Here is a 16338-nt window from a genome sequence, read left to right as displayed (position 1 = left end):
CAGGCCTTTAAAGGCTCTCAGAAAGTGAGGACCGGCCAAAATGTCCTCAATTTACTCTCTTTGTCCTCACTCCAATGGTCTAAAACTCAAACTGGTCCTCACAAAGATAGTTGTACAAGTACACACACACACACACACACACACACACATTCAATCTGCTCTCCTCCTGTGCCACAAATATTCGGATCTCTACCTCTCAACCGCACTGCCCAGAAACCTCACAGAACTTGACGGAGTTGACTGAGCATGCCCAGAGGGTGCTCGACTCATTTGAAGGAAATTGTAAAGGAGACACAGAAAGCTAAACAAATTACACAGAGGAGAGCTGAGACAAACAGAGAAAGAGGGGCGCCATAATTCTAGCGGTGTTGGGTTTCTCCTCCCTGGACATGCTGAATATTAAATCTAAAACTGGAACAGAAATGTTGCACAATCAAGGGCGCTTGAATGTACCAACTTGGACGCTGCAATGACGATGCTTTGAAATATTTCTAGCTGTGTAGGCTGGCCATCAGTCTTGTGTGTGTCAACACAAAGCTCTGCTTGAAATTGTGTGTTTTTGGTCATTACTGTTTTAAGAGGGAAATGGACTAACAGGATTTTCTTTCCATTTATATCTTTAAGAAATCAAATCAGCTATTAAGCATTGTGAGACAACTGAAATTGATAGAGCAGAATATATCAGACAGACGATGGATGGATGGATGGATGGATGGATGGATGGATGGATGGATTCTCACCTGACTTCCTACTGTTTGAACTGTTCTGTTTGTTCTCTTTGTACACCAGCTGCTTAATCCACAATGTTGGAGCTGTAATCTCTGTGGTGATAAAACAAACAACATTGATTTGCACTTGTATATCAGTCATATACATAAATGCAAGACTCATGCCCATGTTGCTTGTATTTGCATGTGGTCGAAACTTACCCTCACCTTCTGGGACAACATGCGTCTCCATGGTTGGTGTGGGCTTGGAGCCATCATCTGGATTGAGGGTGAGAAAGAAACGGAAAGAGACTACCATTATTGAGGTTAATACAATCTACTCTCCACAACTGTTGAATGATTGGGATTTGCACATGGCCCGGCCATTAGCACAGAAAACAAAGTGGGTGAGGGATAGAGGGTACAAAGAGAGAAAATACAAGTCAGAAAACACAGATAAAATAAGAGTATTCATCCACTCAAGAACAGACACACACATCTCAGAATGCGTAAATTAGCTTTCATATGCATACTGTTTAGATAAATAGTAATACAATTGTGTATAAACAAGCAATTGTAGATAATTTAACACACTCAGTCAAAAGTGTCATGATAATTGAGAAATGTCAAACGTCCTACAGTACTTACCCACTTATGTTCTATTGCATTCTGGCTGATTTCCTTGTGGCTCACATCATTGTAGGCCCTGGCAGTGGAGGGGCCAAAGCCACAGTGCTAAAGCCACAATAAGGTGGCAGCGAAAACCAGTTCAAAGAATACATGTAGTTCACTGAACTGAATTACAGCCAAAGTGACATTGTAATTTTCCCTGTCCACCATGTTTGCATTTAAAATCAGTGATCCCCTCTGTAAAATAAGTACATGTTCTGAAAGTGAATTTTATTATTCGCTGTTTTTTATATAAACAAGGGTCATTTAGAAAGATAATGGCAGTAGTAATAAAATGAACTATAAACTGTTAAAAGCCAATTCGTTTTGTTGTCTTTAAGATCTTTAAACATCAGAGAACCAAGTGTCATTGAGAGCAACATGTGACCAATAAAAAAAGAAAAAAGAAAAAAGGTTTCGAGATGAATTTCAGCATCGCAGCATTTGATTCAAAGTAACTGAAGATTGGAAAAAAAATAAATAAGACAAAAGGCATAATACTGTGTTCACAAATTTAGAATTGCAAATCACTGCTGTGTTTTAGGCTTTACAGGATAGTTCAAACACTGAGAAATGTTTAATTGTTTATAGAAAATTATAGATAAAATTATAGAATTTTCATTTTTGGTAGATATTTCCATTTAATGCTACGCAGATTAAATAATGTTATGTATGTAGCAAGCTTTGTAGCTAGCTTACGAGTGCCCTAGGTAGCCTCCACTAGCCTGTTAAAAAGTTCTCTACAGTCAGATTTTTACTGGTTTCGTGAAACCAAACCTTCAGACTGACAGCAGAAGGTCTGGACTCCATAGCAGCTTCCGTTGGCCAAGGACCGCCCAGAGGCCGTATGACTGACATGTAGAGCAACCAATCACAGTTCATTTGGTTCAGTGTCATGTTTAGGGGGTAAAAAGATATAAAGTCAATATTCCTACAATAACAGACCGACATGCAACCAATAAATCATTCACTGAAGAACGTTGTGAAAATTCACTGCAACAATGGCAACAATCAGTCTCCAAATTGTTTACAAAAAATCCAGAGTTTAGTTGATCCCGATAGGCTCTCATTGTCACAGTTGTAAACACAATGTCTTTCTTCTTCCATGAGGGGGTTTGGCATCATGACGGCTTTGTTTCCAGGTGGACCGGTAAAGAACGTGTCACACACGTCTCCAGGAATCTTATAGAGTTCAACCAATCAGATGACGACTTCGAAACTCCTGAAGTGTTTTCCAATTTCCTACCAATAGTCCATGGGCATGACCAGAGATGGTCCTATTATTGGGAGATATGCGAGTTTGTGGCTCTAACATTGGAGAAAGCGTAACGGCCAACTTGGATCACGTGTGCCTTGATAACCAATCACATTACAGCCTTGACGTAATTTAATTTCGTTCACAGTTGTGCGACAGTCAATCACTGTTTGCGGATACACCATAGAAATGAATGAGAAGTGCCGAAAACCGAATCATACCTGTTGCGCAATTAACCGTGACTTCTTTTATAAAAAAGCTTTTTTTTTTTGGTGTAAACTCAATCCAAAACGGATGTTTAAGAGCAAACATGTTGAAGATTAGCCCATGGGCTGTCGATTCAGTAAATGATAAGCTATTTCCTCACAAAAGCGGTTTATTCAGCGTAGTGAAGCCTCTCCCCCATTGACATCAATTAAAAAGGCCTCTTGTCTCCTTCCCTGTGTACCACAGCGTTAGCAGTTGGTACGCTTTTTTAGCCTAAGTTTGCAGGCTTGCCTTCAACTGGCTTTGGCGTGGCGTCTGAGGCTAAGACTAGACTTTTACAGACTAGCGGAGGCTACACGTTAGCTAACTACATAGTTGACTACATGTGATTATGAAGCTTTAAAGCCTAAAACACAACAATGAATAGACTCTTTATTTTTAACAACATCAGAGCTCATTGTAGGTCTTTCTTAAAAAGTGTAAATGTCAATTATGCTATCAAGAGTGTGAATGGGATTTATACTTCTGGAACCCAACAGTGATCACTACAGGACTGAGTGCAAAAGACTCACGTACAGTGGCACACAACCACCTTCCACCTGCTGGTGACATAAACATCTGGTGCACATGCACTTTGTCTTGAGTGCAGCCCAGTGCAGAAGAGGTGAAACAAGATCTGAAAAAACAGAGGCAAACTCCATTCCCAAAACCCTACCACACATTCCCAGCACAACCATCTCCCACCCCAGTGGTTCAAACCTAAACGCACTCTCAAACCCCTATACGCCACCCTCGGGGCCTGTAAATGACAATCTGGCTTTCCTGAGTTAGGGCCCCAGAAACGTAGGTGCCTGCCATTGCTGCTCTTAACATCTATATTAGCTGTTTGAGATTTCATTGCTGTAACAGAGCCCAGTCTTTGATGTGTGCTAAGGTCTTACACTGGCTGTTAAACAGAACAACTGGAATAGGTTTTCATCCTTTACGGTCCTTCGAGAAACTGAAGTCTGAAGTAAAAGCTTGACAGAAAAAGTCAGGCCAAATGAGCATGTCAGAGAAATATGAGGCACATTTGACATCTATTTAAATGTGCTGAAACACATTTAATCGTACATAAGTAAATAAAAGGAGACACAAAATAGAAAGTCTAGTGGCGTTGCAGTATGGCGTCCTTCTGATTTGTTAGTTTTCAATATCTCTCATACATAAGTGCACACACTCACATTTCTGCGAATCTCAACTCACCTTTTCTGCCGGAGCTTGGAGGTCCCGGTGGCTTATCGGTTACTGACCCTTTAAAGAGAGAGCAGAATGTTTACTCAACTTTTGAAATGCAGTACAGTAACCACCTCACTTTGGGAGAACAGGTTAAATATGTTTAACCTGCACTTGTAGGAACACAGCATGCAGAAGTCAGATACAAAAGAATACAAAATGTAAGTGACAACTGTAAAATCCGAACTTACACAAATGGGAGAAACAGTGATCAGCTCAAGAAAAAGAAAAAAAAAGTTAAAAGACCCCCCCCCCCCCCCCCCAAAACATTCTTTTAATAAAAATAAAATAAATAAATAAACCTCTAGACGACTCTGAAACCACATTTTTCACTTCTAAATATGTTGAAATGTTATCTACAAATTAAGTTTCATGTAATGCCAATCCCTTATATTATTCCATGTGTTGGGTGCGTTCATTCATTATGGATACGAAAAAGAGATAACACACACACACACGCACGTGAACGCGCACGTACGGGCACACACACACACACACACATTTAATGGGGACTTTCCATAGACATAATGATTATAGTTTATACTGTACAAACTGTATATTCTATCCCCTAACCATAAATCTACCATCACAGAAAACTATCTGCATTTTTACATTTTCAAAAAACATTACTAAGTATGATTTATAAGTTGTTTTCCTCATTGGGACAAAAAAAATATCCCCAAAAGGACAAGGATATTGAATATTGCCATCTTTGTGGGGACATTTTGTCCCCATAACGTAGGGAATATCTGAACCACACACACACACACACACACACACGTGCACACACACGCACACACAGAGAAATATTTTATTTATCCATTGTTACAATTATTACAACCATTATTATTATTATTATTATTTACTGTTATTGACAATGGTACTGTAGACATACCTTCCTGCAGAATATATTCCCAACCTTGTTCTAACGCACCAGATGTTAAGCAATTGTTTTGAGCACTTCTGATTGGAATGGCACTATGTGTTTTTCATGAATGAAGTCTCCTTCATGTAGACATCAGTGGAAGGATTGTTCTGTTGTGTTTGATTAGTGTTGAAAATAAATTCTGCAGCTAGATAGATCTCCAGGATTTAATATCCATACATAAAACACAGTTTAATGTGACACGAAACAGATAAAATACATTGAGGAGAGGATAGTTACTGTATGCACAAACAATCATCAATCACATTGATCCGAGTACGTGCAAATGCTCAGGATTAAAGGCATGCATAAGTTCAAGATTAGACAGTCCAAAAAATTTCAATGCTGGAGAGAAAGAGAACTTTGAACAAAAGGGCGATTTGGAATGAAATTTACTACCTGACAATCCACTTGTCCCAGCATGAGTTCCCATAAATTCACGGAAGTTTCCTGCAAACGTGTGCAAGACATTTAACTTAAGTGGTGATTCATGGGATTCACTCATTTCTGGGACAGGACTGGTCCATCTTTTGAGCATTCATGAAATATAGAACAGTGAACCAAGTTTGAGGCAAGAGAATACATCGGAGTGTGACGTTATTGCAAAAAAATTAATAAAATAAAAATAAAAATCACTGGTTGCCACCTAAATGTGAATCCTTTACTTTTAAAAAGAAACAGTAACACAAATACAGGATCTTATGCAGGACAACAAGCAGCAGGAAGAAAACCTATAAACGTATTAAACAATTACTGGACAAAAATACTTTCCACTATTCCAGCTAAATGTGCAGAGACAACTACAAGTAAGCCTTTTATTCACTGATGCACTGAAGCACAGTTTACACTGTGCACAGTTTATTAATTTTAAAAACTAGTGTGTGAAACAGTAAATGATGTAATGCTAAAGAGTTGTGAGCTAAAGTGTTATCATTACCTAACAGCATCTAGCAAGTGCCTTCCAGTTCTCATCCCAAAAAATATAAACATTTCCTCTGCAATTTAATCTAGTGTAAACAAAATGAAAAACATTGTGAGTTGAATAATCAAATGTTATGAAAAAAAGTAATAAATCTTTGGTTATACAGACGGCGGCAGGGATGGCGTATTTTTTTAGGCCAAAACCTAGAAATGAGTTAGCATTAAGCACTTCTGGTTCCATTGTTATGGAGTTGAATAAAAAATAAAAAAAATTATGGGTTTTTGGTTAAAGGTAGGGAAGGCAAATTTCAGATAGTAGTATGGTAGCATGCTATGCTAATCACAGCCTGTCTCTGTGATGCTCACAAAGCATTGCTGTTTATTTGAGTGGCCCAATAATAATAACAGTAAGAGTGTTCGACTTTGGCTGGATTTAACCGACCGGCCAGACTTGCAGTGTTGAAAACGGAGCCGTCAAGTCAGAGCCAAGTATTTGTCAAATACATCCACGTTTCAGATGTTTTCATGTAGCAACTTGAACACTTTTCATTCAGAACTTTCAATACACCACGTGCATATATAAGAATAAAGTTCAAAATAAGCCTATTTACTATTTAAATCCTGATAAAGTGGGATCTATATATTATGATAAACATGTCACAATATAACATTAATATTACATGAAAAGAGTTTTACAGCCGCTCTGGAGAAGATGTGCAGAATGAATCTGCTCTCGAATAGCTCTTGCATTTGTAACATTGACGTGGAGTCGATCGATCAGTCTACGCAGCGCAACATGAAGTCGAACACACCTACTGACTCAACCAATGCCATAAGTTTGAGGGCGGGACTTCCTATTCATTAAAACAATAAAACAAATTTACCAGACGTGGCCAGGATCTGGGACGACACTAAGTTGCTGTCTGGGGTTTTTGGGAAATCTGTTTGGAAACTTGTTTGGTAATTACATTTTTCAATTCTAGTGGTGCAGAAATGGTAACAGCGTTAAGTAAAGTAACTTAGGTAAAAAGTATGTTTTTGTACTATCTCATCATAATAATGACTATATAAATAATTGATTATACTGAACAAGCTAAAATTCCCAAAAGTTTCACAGGTGTCTCTGCAATGTGCTACAGATGAACTGAACTGACAACGGTTGAAGGGACCATCCAGAAAGCTAGTAGATATTTTACATCAGGGTTAGGTAAGCGTGAGATAGCATGTAACCATAAAATGTAAAGACACAAGAAAAAAAAGAGAACCAGGTGCTCCAATCCTAACGTAATCCAGTTCTGGCAGGAGTCGGTGGTGTTATCTCCAACAGAACAATCAGAGCCATTTGAGCAAAGTGTTCCCACTCATTTACGAAGAGAAAAGCTCCCTCATTCCAACTGTCCACTGAAAGCAGTTATACAATGAAAAAGAGAATGAGAAAGCAATGATGGAGAAGACGGAAAAATTGTAGAGAATGAAACAGATGAAGACAGAGATTGATGGAGTGTGAATTTGGATAGAGACAGAAAGAGAGAAGAGCAGACATGTAGAAACCTTAAAGTAGAGAAAAGAAAAACGGGTGAACTTTCAGAGTCGGCGCAAGTCCTCCAGGATATTATCCATCACCTCTCGGTTCCATGCACAAACACAGTAGAAGTAAACTAAACAGAGCGGTGGCTAGAGTTTAACATCACGCTGACTCCATCAAAACAAAGAGCACAATTTAAATCAAACAAAGTCTAATGGCTTTGAAAGTGATGGACTACAGGCGCAGCTTCTTGACCGAGGCACCTGATGGTTTAGCGGTTCTGCTTTTCAGCACGACCTAAACACAAAGCGATAATCCAAGCAAACAGTCTAGAGATAAAATCTGCATACATACAGTACCTGAACACACTGGCGTTTTGTTCTGGACAGAGGAACCGCTGACTGGCTTGCCATCTGTGGTCACGCACCAGCAGTATCCAGTGAGGGTGTGACACTGGACCTGGAGGAGATACAGACGGAGAGAGGTGAGAGGAAATTCCAGTAACTGCTCTTGTATCTCCTGGACGACCCGCACGAAACGTCCCGGCGCTTGCGCCGGGGGAATACAATTATTCAGAGTGAAAAACGACTCTCATAAACGATGAGGCATTAAAAGCTTAGGCGGACTGGATGAGCGCTGTTTAACAAAGCAAAGGCGCAGGTGAAATAGAGGCTGCGAGTCTATAAATGCGATTTAATGTACACTTTCCATTCAGATTCCCAAAGCAGCCGTGCTGATGAGAAACACAGGGAAGTGCAGATTTTTGGAATCCTATCAAGGCTGGAGAAGATGTTAGAAGGCTAATTTGTCCACTAGATAGGTTTAGGCTTCAGGATTCGTTGATGTCAGAAGCAACATATTAAGTGCAGCGGCCCGGGACTCTGTCGGACCTGGGCAAATGTTCCGTCGTCATTGCATTCTGGGATAAAAATGGATTCCTGTGGCCTCTTGGCTTGTTCCAGAGCCTGAATCCTCTCAGTCCGACATTTCGTCTGGCCTGCTTCTGTAATACAGAAACAAATATGCCTAATTACACACTTCATGTACACTTACAGCTAAACTTACATAAAGCTAGTGCCACAATGGGTTTGATTCTGCAGGGATTTTATAAAAAACTAAATGTTGCTTTGGAAAATATTATCTAGGAAATTAACAAATTTAATAATGTATAAGGCTGAGTAATAAGGGGGGAAATTCACATAAGACACATAAACACTCCCACACTTTCCCCCTACTTTTTGACCAGTATACTCCCATGATTTTTCCAGTTGTTTATGATTACTGGATAGGGATTAAAAATAAATAAATAAATTTCACTGACAAACAGCAATTATATTTTAGAACTAAGTAATATAAATTTCCATGCCATTTCCATGATCTTTAAAGGTATTACTCAAAGGTATTACTCATTTTCTGGTTTTCCAGGCCTGGAAATCACCATTTCAAATTGCTTGATGTTTCCATGACCATGGAAATCCTAAAAACAATTAACAGACGCATTTTTGAAGATACGATTATTAGGAAAGAGCCTTTAAAAAATGTTTTTTGGGGGAAATTTCAATCACAAAGAGCAATTATATTTTAGTCCTGGGCAACTACAAAAATATATATTCACGATAAAAAAAATCAATGCCATTTACATAACCTTTTAAGATATTAATTGTTCATGAGTTTTCCTGGCTTAAAAACCACACTTTAAAAATAGCTGGATATTTCCATGACCATGGAAATCCTGAGAACAATTAACAGGCGGATTTCTGAAGATATGATTATTGGAAAAGCCATCTCATTAAACAACCATCTAAAGAAATCTCATCACTTGTGGTAAGAAATGCATCATGAAGATTCTTAATCTTGAAACGTCATCTAAACAAGGAAAATATGAGGTTTTGAAATGGCAAAGCTGAGTGTCGTGTTCCAACATGTAGGCTCTTTGTATGAATACAGAGAGTATTTAGTCATCCTAGTCAAATAAACAACACTTACAAGTTGGACCTCAGTTCTGGACTGCATCCAAGAAATGAGGAGGCTAAAAACCATGCCATCCTTGCGTGAAGATATGAACCCGGACAGATGGAAGTTCAGCAAGCACACAAAGACAAACTGCAAATCTGCCCTACGCATGCCTGAGAGCAGATGCTCTTAAATCATCCATGATGCAAAAATGAGAAACACCTGTTGTATCTGTGAAGTCTGTGACCGATCGACTGGAAGAGACAGGTGGGCTGCATTCAGCTCCAGATAACACAAGAGTTGAATTATATTGATATATACAGAACAACCAAACCTCAAAACATCAGTTGTTAATCTGACCTTCTTAGTTTTTACAACATGCAGAACATGATTTCACCAAGTGCAACATGTTCCTGGATCAACATCTTTGTTGATCCTGGAATAACATTCCAATCAACCAATCAGATTTGAGGGACAAGTTTACAGTTTATGTCAAGTTTAGGCTTATAGAGTCCGGTGCTTTTACATCAGTGTTATTCACCTATCAATTCCCTCTGATTCAAGGGGTAGGGATATGGTTAGAATTAAATGTTGATCCAGGAACATATGTAAAAAAAACATTTCTATGGGACAAAATATGCGATATTTTTTGGTAAATGGCTGTCTTTGTTCGTCTCGGGCCCTATAAACCTACCTTTCCATTTGTTTTTATTTTCAATTTCCTATTTCAGTTTGCTAAAGATGTTTGTTGTTTGCAAGGTATATGAACTTTACACTGAGTAAATAACGGTACTTTAACCAAAGTTTCTATTTAGCAGTACACAATTTGAAACATCTAAAGAGAGTTTGTTAATAGACACCAATTAGTGTTTTCCTAAAAAAACACCTTTAACTGACAGTTTAACACGGTCCAGTCTAAGAAACTTATGATGCAGGCTGACCGTGACTTAAAGACAGTCAATCTGCCTTTCAGTATGTGAACACGGCCTGCAAAAACTTACATGCATACCAGTGGGCATACGCGTTCCCTTGGTAGTTTGCTCTAATGCTCCAGGGACTGTATATTCTCTCTGACACGCACACAGATGTGTTCATTTGAGATCAGCCACCTTTTTGGTGCCAACACTTGAAACTAAGACAAAACTGCAACCCAATTTGAAAAAAATGGTGAGGAATGTGAGGCCAAAGCTGCCACAGAAGTTGTAAATGTATTTAGCTTAAAGTAGGTAAAAACACTGCAAGCTTCGAAACTTTTACGAATCTTTTGTTTCGAACCAGTGGTTTGGGGTGTGTATCAAACTGCCAAAGTCACCTAATTTCAGTAAATGAGGCTTCTTACATCATAACTGTTTAGAAATTTCCAAAATTCAATGGTTCACCACCGGGGGGCGATGATCTCTGTAACCCGTGAACCCATGAATCATGCGAATTCACTGAGATCGCTGCCCAGCTGCGAACCATTGAACAAGCGTCTATGGGTTGATCTCTGATCAGTTTTATACATTTGTAGACGTTTTAATTAGTCATTAGCATATTTAAAAGGAATAATAGTAGTTAATACTCTCTTATTGGCCTGTTTAGCATAGCCATCCATGAAAAATAAATAAATAAATAAATAAATAAATAAATACCCTGAAACTTGATAAAAGAACATAGAGAACAAAAGAGCATTCTTTTTTTCAGGTCAATATCATATTCATAATATGCTAAGGAAAGCAATATCTTTGTCTTAGTATCATTTCAAATGTTATGGGGATTTCACATGACAACGCTTGTCAATTCGGTTGCGTCATACAAGGTGTTAAGTAAAACTAATATCCATGTATACAGCCTTGTTTCAGACCCTTTCAACACAAAGGTCTTTGCTACTGATTTACCCATAAAGACAGTCTCTTGTCGCCAACTAACCTGCACTGAAGTCAAAATCACCAACACTAACAGAACATTTCTAAATACAACATACTATTATTAAATACTACTATTATTTCTTTAAAATAATATTTATTGAACAATAATATTTAATAAACAACAATCGACATTATAAAAGTCGCTAAGCAATTCAGTCAAAAGTACAAAGGCTCTGATGAATTAAAGTTATATAAAAATATAAAGATCTGAAACTTTGCTCTCAGACAAAACTATTTGCTCTGGAACAAATAATAGATTAATGAGACCAAAGATTGCTCAGTAGACATACCCAAAACAAATTATATCTCATGTTTAACCACTATAGAGACATTAGAGCCAGTGGTAAATTACAGAAGAACTGGCCGAGGTAAGGCTGTTCTCGGCGGGTACATGAGCATTGAACGGCCGCTGACGGCCTGGAGCTCACATCTCTGAAAACATCGAAGAAAAGTTTAAGATAGGCGCTATCTTTATTAATAAACCACATATGTGAAGTTTAAACAACCACAGTTTAGTCTAAAAACTTATAGAACTACAATCCGTGACCGTGACACAACAACAGTACTATTTGTAAAATTATAGTGGGTTTGCTCTTCCACCATGACACTTGCTGTGAGAAATGCTGCAAGTGGAGTGATACAAACGATGAAACTGTTCATAGGTTTTCATCTCATTGCTCATACCTTTCATAGCTGTCAGCTCTTTGACCTCTGAAACCTGTGTGGGCGCAGGAAAAGGTTGATCAATCCTCGCCCAGTTTTTACCTGAAATTTCAATATTAACAAGAAAAAACACATTCACATATTTATTACTTAACACAAATACTCAAGGAACAGTTTAGCTTACTGTCATGTATGTTTAGTTTTGTTCAGGCTTCATGTTTTTGAATTTGGTCTTTTATTTTGCTATGTGCTTTTGTTTTGAAGTTCTTGTTCCTAGTTCCTGTTGCCTTGTTCATTGTTTCCTGTCTGTCATTTTCCTGTTTCCTTTATTACTAGTTTTCAGCACTGCGTTCGAATATGCCTACTTCTCCAAATAATATACCAAAAGAGTAGTATAAAACATAAAACTGGAGTCAGCAATTTTTGAAGGACACTTTACTATCCCATGAGGCCACAGGAAAAGAGTCATGAATGTCAGATAAGCATCACAATTGATGCCTTGGGTCACATGACAATACCAACATGGCAGATGTATACGTCCAGTTTAAATTCATAGTACTAAACACATTCATACTATAGAGATTTTTTGGAAGAAATCATTTAATCATATGGTACAGGTACCTACTCAGCAACTTTGGACGAAGCGCAGGTTTTTCTTGTTTTAGGATTAGCTTTCTTGCGAGACCTTAGTCAGTGTAGCGCCATATTACATTTTTGACAGGAATGAAAAAAAAAAAAAGGCTGTGGGGGACAAAATTACAGCGTGTTCAATTGATTGTACTGTTGTTTAACAACATATTGTTCAGCTAATAAAGCATCTTTCCAAAAACTTTCAGTAGACAAAAACATCATAAAACAGATGTGAAAGTTGTTAGTTGGGAAAATGACATGTGATTTAGGACCTTTATACAGCACATGCCATTGTAAAGACTGTAAAAGTCTATCACAGCCTCGTTTTCATCCACATACAATTCAGTATGGTGTCTACCCTGACTAAGGTCTATAGCCCTCGTCTAGATTCGTCTTTATATACTGTATTACTCTGCATTTGGTGAGGTTTTTTACCAAAGTTTTTATGTTTAATAATATTAAATTGCACTTGAGTTCATAACCTTGATTAGCCTTGAGTGGACATGTTGTACTTATTAGGGTTCAGTAATCTAGTGGTACAGAATATTAAATCCTACATTACACATGAGCACCACTGCTTAATTTCTCAAAATGCATATGACAATAAAGCTTGTTTTCAGATAATATAGCTAAGTTTGCTTTCCTTACCCCATTTGCTCTATTTTTTTCTGCTTTTAAACCTCACTAAAGTTTTTAGTAAGATTTAAGCTGATATTGTCAGGGAATGTGTGTGTTAAATGAAGTGCACGACAGGAATAGTTTTTAATGATCAAATCCAAACATCTCCTATGTTTGGATTTGACCAACCACGTAAAACATAGACGAGAATGGATACGAGACATCTAATGGGACGACAGGTGAACTAAATGACTAATCAAACAACATGAGAAAACTAGGTCACAGGGGAAAACACAATATACACGTAACAGTACGCCCCCTCCTGAAAAGGCACGTTCTCGCATCGTACAGAACAGTCCAACTGAGGAGGGATGGCGGATGCTTTGGAGGAGGATAAAGGAAGGGGTGAAACAAAACAGAGTCCAAGAGCCCAGGGCAGGAGCAGCCAGATGTTGGTCCAGAGACCAACTATGATGAGACCCCAGGGTGGAGTTGAAGGCGGAAGAAGCCATGGTGGAGACTTGACAGGAACCATCCTGGGAACAGCCGATGGAGACACCAGTGGAGACAGAGACCCAGGTGGAGCTGACATGCTGAAGAGCCCACAAGACACTGCTGGAACTGGAGACAGAGGTGGAGCCGGAGCGACAGGAAACCTGAAGACTGAGGTGGAGCCGGTGAAACTGAGGATGAAGGCATAGTTGGGGGAAAGGTGGAGCCAGACGGAATCAAAGGTGCAGGCAGGATGACGTCTGACCAAGGCAGAGCCTGTGGGACGAGGGAGCCCGGTTGAGTCGTAAGGCAGAAGGTTTCCGGTGGAGCCGAGGGAGGGAGGAGCCAGGGCGGAGACGATGCATCGACATGCTGCTGTGGAGTGTTGGGTTCAGCGGCTGGAGACGGAGCCAGGGGATCCTCTGTTTTAGGCGGAGCTAGTGGCCTGAAGAACCAAAGCGGATCCACACACTTCAGAGCAGGAGATGAAGAGGGGCTGAAGGGTACCAGAGGAGGTGGACGAGAACAGACGAGAACGGACAGAGAATGAGGGAGAACACAAGGTATAAATACACAGAGACTAACCAGATAACTAATGAGACGACAGGTTAACTAAATGACTAATCAGACAACATGGGAAAAATAGGCTGAGGAACAGGCAGTTAGAGGAAGCGGGAGGCTGGGAGGGATCACAGGAGATACAGGGCTAGACAGAACCGGACAGAACCAGCAGGGAAACGGGCAGTTCAGGGCTGGACGTAACCAGCGGGGAAAGCAGGAACAGGGGAATTACCTCTTACATATCCAATGGTCCAAAAAATGTTCCAGAAACTATAGCGATCCCATCCACCGCAGTGAGGTTGTGGGCGGGGCTTTCCTCCTAGCTCTCAAACTCCATTAACACTCCCTCAGTAGCACATGATGTAGTGGGCTCATGCACCTGGTCAGACACACCTTGTTGTTCAGGCTCGGGGTGACGACTCCTTCCGTCCTCTCTTCAGGTTCGGTCTTGTCAGTCGCAGCAGGCTGAAGTCCAATGTCTGTAGTGGGCTCTCATTTCTCCATTGTGCCGATTGTCGGTGATGAATGGCTGGTCTCTGGATGTGGAGTGGGGCTGGTGTCGTCCTCAGCCGGGCCGAAGGTGAACAGGGAGTTGTTGTTCACCAGCACCCACTCCACGGATGCAACGAAGTCTTCCCTTGGACCGTCCGCTGGAATGCATGCCTTGGACAGCTCGCTCAGGCTGGTGTGATAAAATACACAGAGCAAACAGTCCAGGTAGTGTGTCTGACACACAAGCTGGAAAAAGTCCCGAGTGTGTTCTTCCAGCGGATGTTCTCCCTGCTCTAGGCAGAGCAGTTGGACAGCAGGCAGATCCAAAGTGAAAAAAACGGAAAGGGGAATACCCCCCAAAAAATTAACCTGTATTGGTCCGTTCTTCTGTCAGGTAACGTGTGTGTTGAATGAAGCGCACAACAGGAATAGTCCAAGTTAATAGTATTTAATGATCAAATCCAGTATTTAATGATCAAATAAATAACTTTTAATAGGGCACTATTTGAGGGAACAGCCATTTGGGTGTCCGAAACCATTGAGTGATTGAGTGACTTATTCAATCTCACATTCAGTCCCACTACTGGAACTGTGTTCTAGAAATAAATGTGATATTGATATAAGGGTAGGCATGCATAGATTCAGAGGCATAAGGTACTGTAAGTATTACACACAACAATGCAACAATAATGCAACAATGCTCTTGACATTTACTTTTTACTTTTGAGACTTAAGTACTTTTAAAAACAAGTACTTCTGTACTTTTACTCAAGTAAAAATCAGTCTTTACAACTTTTACTTGTAACAGAGTAATATTTGACCAGTAGTATCTGTACTTTCACTCAAGTAAGGAAGTTGTGTACTTTGTCCACCTCTGATCAAATCCAAACACAGGAGAACACAACCATGTAAAACATAGACGAGAATGGACAAAGACTTAGGGAGAACACAAGGTATTAATACACAGGGACTAATGAGACAGGTGAACTAAATGACTAATCAGACAACATAGGAAAACTAGGTCACAGGGGAAAACAAAATATACACGCAACAGATCTATTCTGAAAACAAGTCAGAAAACATTTTATGCAATTTTAAAGTAAATTTGTCTTGCTTTAAAGATATTTAAATATTCGGATGCTGTGCAGTGATGTACGCCATAACTATGTTAACAGACGTTTTGGTAACACTTTATTTTGATGGTCCCTCTTGAATATTCTGTTGACTATAAGTAACTTTTCAACTACATGCCACCTAGCTCTCATTAGAGTATTAGTAGACAGTCTGCTTAATATCTGCCAACTCTTTATTGTGATGATAAACATTCCAAAAATATTCTAATGACTATAAGTAACTTTGCAAGTACATGTCAACTTATTCTAACCCTAACCCTACCAGTCTCCTAACACTTTACTAACACTCTAATGAGAGTTAGTAGACATGTATGAGCAATGTTACTTACTGTATAGTCAACAGAATGTGTTAAAGGGAGCATCAAAATAAAGTGAAACCGACACAAAACAATCCTCACATGCAAT

General features: G+C 39.4%; 1 protein-coding gene across 10 annotated transcripts in view; it reads right to left on the bottom strand.

The window, feature by feature from the left end:
• The window catches only part of smoc1 (SPARC related modular calcium binding 1), a 57690-nt gene that overhangs the window by 27994 nt on the left and 13358 nt on the right, over positions 1-16338 (bottom strand). For 4 of the 10 annotated variants that reach the window (XM_082143802.1, XM_082143804.1, XM_082143800.1 and 1 more), the window contains exons 3-9: positions 12029-12109; positions 8375-8487; positions 7844-7943; positions 5438-5488; positions 4084-4131; positions 930-1019; positions 741-821 (exon numbers count right to left, since the gene is read on the bottom strand). In XM_082143802.1, coding sequence (XP_081999928.1) covers positions 741-821; positions 930-1019; positions 4084-4131; positions 5438-5488; positions 7844-7943; positions 8375-8487; positions 12029-12109 — 564 coding nt within the window. The remainder of the gene's footprint in view (positions 1-740; positions 822-929; positions 1020-4083; positions 4132-5437; positions 5489-7843; positions 7944-8374; positions 8488-12028; positions 12110-16338) is intronic. The other 6 variants (XM_082143805.1, XM_082143806.1, XM_082143807.1 and 3 more) reach the window with 6 other exon arrangements.

The sequence above is a fragment of the Leuciscus leuciscus genome (assembly GCF_965113295.1).
Source record: "Leuciscus leuciscus genome assembly, chromosome: 17".
Classification (NCBI taxonomy): Eukaryota; Metazoa; Chordata; class Actinopteri; order Cypriniformes; family Leuciscidae; genus Leuciscus; species Leuciscus leuciscus.
The sequence above is the reverse complement of the archived record's forward strand: the minus strand, read 5'-3'. Positions and strand labels throughout refer to the sequence as shown.